This window comes from Oncorhynchus nerka, unplaced genomic scaffold, assembly GCF_034236695.1.
Source record: "Oncorhynchus nerka isolate Pitt River unplaced genomic scaffold, Oner_Uvic_2.0 unplaced_scaffold_2084, whole genome shotgun sequence".
Classification (NCBI taxonomy): domain Eukaryota; kingdom Metazoa; phylum Chordata; class Actinopteri; order Salmoniformes; family Salmonidae; genus Oncorhynchus; species Oncorhynchus nerka.
In genome coordinates, this window is record NW_027039239.1 from 4,916 (window position 1) to 14,586 (window position 9,671).

Sequence of the window (9,671 nt, forward strand, 5' to 3'; positions counted from 1 at the left end):
GCTGTATTGTTAGAGGGGGTTAGATTTTGTTGGTGCGGCAGGCAGGTATTAACCCTAGTTATTAAAGTTAGTTATTTCCTATTATAACATTATTATTATTATTATTATTAAATATTATTAAAACCGAAAGGATGAGAGTAGAATAGATAGAGTAGCACTTCCAGACACATTCTAAACATTATGGAGACTTAAAGGAGGACTGTAGCATCTAATGATGAAACATTATGGAGTCTTAAAGGAGGACTGTAGCACCTAATGATGAAACATTATGGAGTCTTAAAGGAGGACTGTAGCATCTAATGATGAAACATTATGGAGTCTTAAAGGAGGACTGTAGCATCTAATGATGAAACATTATGGATTCTTAAAGGAGGACTGTAGCATCTAATGATGAAACATTATGGTCTTAAAGGAGGACTGTAGCATCTAATGATGAAACATTATGGAGACTTAAAGGAGGACTGTAACATCTAATGATGAAACATTATGGATTCTTAAAGGAGGACTGTAGCACCTAATGATGAAACATTATGGAGTCTGTAGCATCTAATGATGAAACATTATGGAGTCTTAAAGGAGGACTGTAGCACATCTAATGATGAAACATTATGGAGTCTTAAAGGAGGACTGTAGCATCTAATGATGAAACATTATGGAGTCTTAAAGGAGGACTGTAGCACCTAATGATGAAACATTATGGAGTCTTAAAGGAGCCCTGTAGCATCTAATGATGAAACATTATGGAGTCTAACTGTAGCATCTAATGATGAAACATTATGGAGTCTTAAAGGAGGACTGTAGCATCTAATGATGAAACATTATGGAGTCTTAAAGGAGGACTGTAGCATCTAATGATGAAACATTATGGAGTCTTAAGCTTTAATTTGTGTTATTACACTTGTGAATGCATGAAAGTTAAATTTTTCTAATAAAAAAAATATATATTTTGCACTCTGCAATTTCACTGGATGTTGTCGAAATGTTCCGCTAGCGGAATCCCTAGCCATAACAGGTGTTAATGTGTTTGAACCAATCAGTTGTGTTGTGACAAGGTAGGGGTGGTATACAGAAGATAGCCCTATTGGGTAAAAGACGAAGTCCATATTATGTCAAGAACAGCTCAAATAAGCAAAGAGAAACAACAGTCCATCATTACTTTAAGGACCACCACAATAATGGAAGATCCAGAGTTACTTCTGATGCAAAAGTTCAGTAGAGTTACCAGCCTTAGAACTTGCAGCCCAAATAAATGCTTCACAAAGTTCAAGTAACAGACACATCTCAACATCATCGGTTCAGAGGAGACTGCGTGAATCAGGCCTTCATGGTCGAATTGCTGCAAGGAAACCACTACTAAAGGACACCAATAAGAAGAAGAGACTTGCTTGGGCCAAGAAACACGAGCAATGGACATTAGACCGGTGGATATCTGTCCTTGGGTCTGATGAGTCCAAATTTGAGATTCATGTCATGTCTTTGTGAGACGAGGAGTAGATGAACAGATTATCTCCGCATGTGTGGTTCCCACCGTGAAGCATGGAGGAGGAGATGTGATGGTGTGCGGGTGCTTTGCTGTTGACAATGTCATTGATTTATTTATTCAAGTCACACTTAACCAGCATGGCTTCCACAACATTCTACAGCTATATGCCATCCCATCTGGTTTGGGCTTAGTCCCACTGTCATTTGTTTTTCAACAGGACAATGACCCAACCCACCTCCAGGCTGTGTAAGAGCTATTTTACCAAGAAGGAGAGTGATGGAGTGCTGCATCAGATGACCTGGCCTACACAATCCCCCGACCTCAACCAAATCAAGATGGTTTGGGATGAGTTGGATCGCAGAGGTGAAGGGAAAGCGGCCTACAAGTTCTCAGCATATGTGGGAACGCCTACAAGACTGTTGGAAAAGGATTCCAGTTGAAGCTGTTTGAGAGAAAGCAAGGGTGGCAACTTTTGAAGAATAAAATATATATTTTGATTTAACACTTGTGGTTACTACATGATTCCATGTGTTTTTTAATCATTTTGATGTCTTTATTATTCTACAATGTAGAAATTAGTAAAAATAAAGAAAAACCCTTGAATGAGTAGGTGAGTCCAAACTTTTGACTGGTACTGTACATTCAATTCCGTAACAGCTCGAGTGGACATTCCTGCAGTCAGCATGCCAATTGCCCGCTCCCTCAGAGATCTGTGGCATTGTTGTGTGACCAAACTGCACATTTTCGAGTATCCTTTTATTATCCCCAGCACAAGGTGGACCTGTGTAATAACCAAGCTGTTCAATCAGCTTCTTGATATGCCACACCTGTAAGGTGGATGGATTATCTTGGCAAATAATAAATGTTGACTAACAGTGAAACATCCAACACTTTCCATGTTGCGTTTATATTTTTGTTTTTTGTTGTTACTATCAGTTTTAGGAACATTTACCCAAAATATGACATCAGCGATAATCAAAATGTTGAAAATCTGTGAATGTCTAAATAAGAAATTGGTCCAATTAAACATTAATGTGTCGAACCCTTTCAACAACGGGGAGATGTTACTGATGTGCTTTGTATCTGCGACGTAAAAACAAGTTTTGGACTTCCACACAAAATTACTTCTTTAGTTATTTTATGTTTAAGGAAGTGTGTAGGTCACATTCTGTATCATACAGCTATGAAAGTTATATATGTAGAACCACCTGTTCAATTGGAATCCAGCGACGTCTGTGTCTTCAGTGTCCTAGAACTGTCCAGGTTTTTGTGTTCTGACTTGTAAAACAGGATGAATAAGTAATGTAAACATATCAGTAATTACCAGGAAGCTCTACATTTGTTTTAAAATCACACTAAGATTGTTAAAACTGGCCTCGGGTTATTGAGAGATCTGATTTAGGATTTACCCTCGTAGCAAGGTTGTTTTATCATGTGGTTTCATTCGGGTCTCTATTTAAAAATAACACTGTCTTTGGCAGGAGAAAGGCCAGACTCGGAGGAACCAGAGCCAGGGACGTCCAAACTAGCAAGACGACACCACTGCTCCCACTGTGGAAAGAGTTGTAACCGGTTATGGAATCTGAAACGACATGAGAGAATGCACACAGGGGGGAAGCCTTACCACTGTTCCCAGTGTGGAAAGAGTTTTCGCCAGAAAGCACACCTGAAAGCTCACGAGAGAATACACACAGGAGAGAAGCCTTACCACTGCTCCCAATGTGGAAAGTGTTTCAACCAACCGGGGGAGCTGAAACAACATGAGAGAATACACACAGGAGAGAAGCCTTACCACTGCTCCCAATGTGGAAAGTGTTTCAACCAGAGAGTAAACCTGAAACAACATGAGAGAATACACACAGGAGAGAAGCCTTACCACTGCTCCCAATGTGGAAAGTGTTTTGTCCGTCTGGGGGAGCTGAAACTGCATGAGAGAATACACACGGGAGAGAAGCCTTACCACTGCTCCCAATGTGGAAAGTGTTTCAACCAGTCGGGGCAGCTGAAACAACACGAGAGAATACACACAGGAGAGAAGCCTTACCACTGCTCCCAATGTGGAAAGTGTTTCAACCAGAGCGTAAACCTGAAACAACATGAGAGAATACACACAGGAGAGAAGCCTTACCACTGCTCCCAATGTGGAAAGTGTTTCAACCAGTCGGGGGAGCTGAAACGACATGAGAGAATACACACGGGAGAGAAGCCTTACCACTGCTCCCAATGTGGAAGGTGTTTCAACCAGTCGGGGCAGCTGAAACAACACGAGAGAATACACACAGGAGAGAAGCCTTACCACTGCTCCCAATGTGGAAAGTGTTTCAGCCAGTCGGGGGAGCTGAAACGGCATGAGAGAATACACACAGGAGAGAAGCCTTACCACTGCTCCCAGGGTGCAAAGCTTTTGCCCATTTAGGAAGCCTGAAAGAACATATTAGACTGCACACAGAGGAGAAGGCTTAGAAAAGCTCAGACTGTGGGAAAACATATTACTCATAACAGTCATTAAAACGTCATTAGAGAATCTACACAGGAGAGAGAAATTACTTCTCTTAGCGTGTATGTTGATATTTCACATCACATTTACTTAAAATTCATCAGAGAACATACACAGTGCTCCCGTTGTCTTATATTGTTGACTGACAATGTGTTTACCTGTCTTTACCAGATTAAATTAAATGGTACAGGGTATACTCAAACATATATTTGTTTGTTTTTATTAGAAAACATTAATTGAATATGGAGTCTGTCCGTTTGAATATAAAGGAGATCAGGTTCCTTGTTTTAAAACGTCCTTTTTTAAACTCTTTGTGTGTGTTTATCTGGGTGTGTCATTCCTCCAGCACTACAGATAATCAAGTGATATTTGGATGTGATGCATTAGTTCCATTGTTGACATTTGCATTGTTGGCCCACTGATGATTTAATTAAATGAAAATGTTCAGACTCTGTAATGGAAAATGTTAATTGTTTGTGTGTCCACATAACTGAGTATGTGACTAACCTTGTGAAACTGTCCTATTATAAGCTCCTTTTCTTGGGAGTATCATCCTGTGTTGCAAACCAATTTGCACCTGTGTCCTTGTATGAATAAAGTCCTGCCCAGGAACAGGAAACTATAAAGATATGTGCTCATCACTCAATACTTCAGGAATTCAGACTGTCTACACTGCGCTGTGTAACTCTGTTATTCTCTCTGAGCTCAGAAATAAAGAATCTTGGTTTGACTTGGACTCCAGCAGATCCTTAGTTTATAATATCCACCACAACTCGCCCATGGATTGCTGTGTATTATTGTCTCAATGAAGAGTTCCTCTTTCGACTTTCCTGGTGGCATTTACAAGCCTCCCACTGGTTGAATAAACGTTGTTACCCGAATGATGAGATTATTATTTTATTTGTCAAATGGCAACCAAGCATCGATCATCATGTCACCAGAATAAGAACCTCAAAATGTATTGGAAAGGAGCATCAAGCTCATCACATGCACTTTCACCACCCTGTGAAGTTCATAACTTATTTCATCTGTAGCCTAATAAACTACATGGTTTCTCAAGTCATAGTGGGAGGACCACACAACATGTCATGTGACTCCAAGTTAACTAAGATGTGATTGTTATCATTAAGGAGTTTCCACAGCCATTTCTCACTTAGACATTTTTACTGACACAAATATACAAACAAATTGTCAAACGAAGTAACAAATCGTCTGTCAGCATTTATAAAAGTGTACAGGCATATCCTGTTTCCGTCAGCCCGGTCATTACTTTTGAAATGGTTGGATCAATATCCACCTTCATGATGTGGATGAAGCCTGATTTGGAATGTCTGAGTAGTTCTATATGATGTCATAATTCACCCCTCTGATAGTGATACATTTGCTCCATTGTTTCCATGTCAGTTGGTTTCCCACTCTGATGATTTATATCTGACAGAGGGGCTTTAAATGAATAGTATGGTGACATCTTAGTGTGTATTGAAGTAAATAGGATTATTAATCATAAACTCCTATAGCAACAATACACTACAGCTTTGACATCAAGAAGAGAATGGGCTGATGGGTGGTGGTGCTACTCTATAGGTAAGGCTGTCCAATATGAATGTTCAAATAGTGGTTATGGAGGGTGAGCAGTCAAAGTCCTGCAATAAGAGCTAAGAGACTAATAGTAAACTATACATAGTTGTGTTCTGTGGTTGTCCCTGAACATTTTAGTCACTGTTATATTTCTTTTGATCCTGATAAACTCCCCAGTCCCTGCCAGTGACAAGCATACCCATAACATGATGCTGACACCACAATACTTAATGTGTGGTCTATCTCCAGGTCATCAGACTGTTAAATAGTCCCCTCTAGCCGGCCTCTGCCCAGTACCCTGCCCTGAACTTAGTCACTGTTACTACTAGCCGTCTACCACCAGTACTCCACCCTGTATTCTAGTCAAGGCTCATCCTATATAACTACTACTGTACACACCTTTTATATTCATATACGGTCCATAATGTCTAGACACACCATCATATACATTTTAAAAACCAACTGTATATATTTATATTCAGACTCTGACATTCCTCGTTCTACCATTTCTATATTTCTAAATCCTTAAAATAAATTGTAGGGAAAATCATTAGGTCACACAAATGACTATTTCTAAACAAAGATAATAGACAAGTAGAATGGGAGAGGTTTCTTAGGCTGTAGGAATACTATCTTTACTTACTCAGTGAAGAGACTCCAGGGACAGTGAAGGTGATGAAGGCTGTAGGAATGAAGATCAGACAGTGAAGAGACTCCAGTGACGGTGATGAAGGCTGTAGGAATGAAGATCAGACAGTGAAGAGACTCCAGGGATGGTGATGAAGGCTGTAGGAATGAAGATCAGACAGTGAAGAGACTCCAAGGGCGGTGATGAAGATCAGACAGCAATTCTGGTCAATTCTGGTCACTGTGGTCAGGTGGGGGAGTGGTCGATCCATGCCAACAAAGACTACAACTGCTTCAAACAATGGGAGTGGCTACCATTGACCATCACACTTTCTTTCATAACCAGGAAGCCCATGTTGAGTCAGCAGTGTTCCCACTATGGAAGAGGGAGCATTCAGCATTCATCCAGTCTCTCAGAAAACCATGTTGAGCCATCAGTGTTCTCACTATGGAAGACTGAGCAGGAAGCCGTCATCCAGGGACAAGGACAAAGGTGCAGCGCTGGTGTTGGTAGCTGATGACAGAAGTGACAGCCTGGACACACAGCAAAGTTTGACGCGATCAGTGTTGTTGAGCAGAGAATCAACCAGATTGATTCACAGTCAGTGTTGTTGAGCAGAGAATCAACCAGAGAATCAACCAGATTGATTCACAGTCAGTGTTGTTGAGCAGAGAATCAACCAGAGAATCAACCAGATTGATTCACAGTCAGTGTTGTTGAGCACCAGAGAGCAGAGAATCAACCAGGTTGTTGAAGTTATTCAGGTGCATAATACTTTTGATTTGTTTAATTCTGTTTTATTCAATTAGAATAATTTACTCTGAATGAGAACAATCACATCTGTGAGCTTTATGCATTATAACATCGATTGACTAAATGATGACGTTGACAGATTTGTAGTAAAACCAGGGTTGGAGTCAAATCCATTTAAATTCCAGTCAATTCAGAAAGTAAACCAAATTCCACATTTTCCTCATTGAAAACCATAGAAGATAATTTGAATTTTCAGTTTACTTCCTGAATTTACTGGAATATTCTGAAATTGATTCAATTGGGAGGTTTTCCTCATGAATCTGCACAACAACACCCTATAATGACGAAGCAAAAACAGGATTTTAGAAATGTTTGCAAATGCATTTTAAAATTAAAACTGAAATATCACATTTAAATAAGTATTCAGAACCTTAACTCAGTGCTTTGTTGAAGCACTTTTGGCAGTGATTATAGCCTCAAGCCGCCTTGGGTATGACACTACAATCTTGGCACCCCTGTATTTGTGGAGTTTCTCCCATTCTTCTCTGCAGATCCTCTCAAGATCTGTCAGTTTGGATGGAGAGTGTCACTGCGCAGCTATTTTCAGGATTTCTTCAGAGTTGTTCGATCAGGTTCAAATCCGGGCTCTGGCTGGGCCACTCAAGGACATTCAGAGACTTGTCCCAAAGCCACTTCTATGTTGTCTTCGCTGTGTGCTTAGGGTCGTTGTCCTGTGGGAAGGTGAACCTTTGCCCCAGTCTGAGGTCCTGAGTGCTCTTGAGCAGGTTTTCATCAATTATCTCTCTGTACTTTGCTCCGTACATCTTTCCCTCGATCCTGACTAGTCTCCCAGTCCCTGCCACTGAAAAATATCCCCAATAACACCATGATATTGCCATCACCACGATTCACCGTAGGGGTGGTGCCAGGTTTCCTCCAGACCTGACGCTTGGCATTCAGGCCAAAGAGTTTAATATTGGTTTCATCAGATCAGAGAATCTTGTTTCTCATGGTCTGAGAGTCTTTTATGTGCCTTTTGGCAAACTCCAAACAGACTTTCATGTGCCTTTTACTGAGAAGTGGCTTCCGTCTGGCCACTCTACCAAAAAGGCCAAATTGGTGGAGTGCTGCAGAGATGGTTGTCCTTCTGGAAGGTTCTCCCATCTCCACAAAGGAACTCTTGAGCTCTGTCAGAGTGACCATCGGGTTCTCAGTAACGTCCCTGAACAAGGCCCTTCTCCCCCAATTGTTCAGTTTGGCTGGGCGGCCAGCACTATGAAGTCTTGGTGGTTCCAAACTTTCCATTTAAGAATGATGGCAGCCACTGTGTTCTTTAGGACCTTCAATGCTGCAGAAATGCTTTGGTCCACTTCCCCAGATCCGTGACACAATCCTGTCTCGAAAGAATTATATCACATCAAATAAAGGCTACTTAAAGTTCATGAGAGAACATGCATATGCTCTTACACTTGTCTCATGTTTACAAAAATAGAATTGTGCTTTTGGTCATTAAGCCTCATTAAATCAAACTGTATAAAGCTGTATGTATTTTATTTCAACACCTGCTCCTGATCTGTACCTCAGTACATTGACTCTGTACTGGTACCCCCTGTATATAGCCTCCACATTGACTCTGTACTGGTACCCCCTGTATATATTCTCCACATTGACTCTGTACTAGTACCCCCTGTATATAGCCTCCACATTGACTCTGTACTGGTACCCCCTGTATATAGCCTCCACATTGACTCTGTACTGGTACCCCCTGTATATAGCCTCCACATTGACTCTGTACTGGTACCCCCTGTATATAGCCTCCACATTGACTCTGTACTGGTATCTCCTGTATATAGTCTCCACATTGACTCTGTACTGGTACCCCTGTATATAGCCTCCACATTGACTCTGTACTGGTACCCCCTGTAGCCTATTAGCCTCCTGTATATAGCCTCCACATTGACTCTGTACTGGTACCCCCTGTATATAGGTTCCACATTGACTCTGTACTGGTACCCCCTGTATATAGCCTCCACATTGACTATGTACTGGTACCCCCTGTATATAGCCTCCACATTGACTATGTACTGGTACCCCTGTATATAGCCTCCACATTAACTCTGTACTGGTACCCCCTGTATATAGCCTCCACATTAACTCTGTACTAGTACCCCCTGTATTTTGTCTCGTTATTGTTTTTTTATGTTACTTTTTTAAACGTTTTATTTTGGGAATATTTTCTTAACCCTTATTTTTCTTATCTACGTTGTTGGTTAAGGGCTTGTCAGTAAGCATTTCACGTTAAGATCTACACCTGTTGTATTCAGCGCATGTGACAAATAATATTTGATTGTAACTAAATATGAAGTATGTCAGTTTCAATGTTACGGTCTTTGATTCAATTATATTTCTGAAACTCAGGCTGTGTGTGTATATCTGCGTCATTCCTTGATCATTCCTTGTGGTCCTGTAGCTCAGTTGGTGGAGTATAGTGCTTGTTAAACCAGGGTAGTGGGTTTGATTCCTGGGACCACCCATATGTAAAGTGTTTGTACACATGACTGCAAATCCCTTTGGATAAAAGTGTCTGCTAAATGGCAGATATATCCACTGATTATACCAAACATTTCGAACACCTTCCTAATATGGAGTTGGACCCTCCCCTTTCTCCCTCAGAATAGCCTCAATTCATCGGGGCATGGACTCGACAAGGTGTCGAAAGCTTTCCACAGGGA

General features: G+C 40.9%; 1 protein-coding gene across 1 annotated transcript; it reads left to right on the plus strand.

Annotated features, from left to right (window-relative positions):
• Positions 1-780: 780 nt before the first annotated feature.
• Positions 781-4,710, plus strand: LOC135567412 (zinc finger protein 501-like). Its single transcript, XM_065014811.1, has one exon. It carries the CDS (start codon positions 2,916-2,918, stop codon positions 3,897-3,899), a length of 984 nt encoding a protein of 327 aa, XP_064870883.1. The 5' UTR covers positions 781-2,915; the 3' UTR covers positions 3,900-4,710.
• The last annotated feature ends 4,961 nt before the right edge of the window (positions 4,711-9,671 follow it).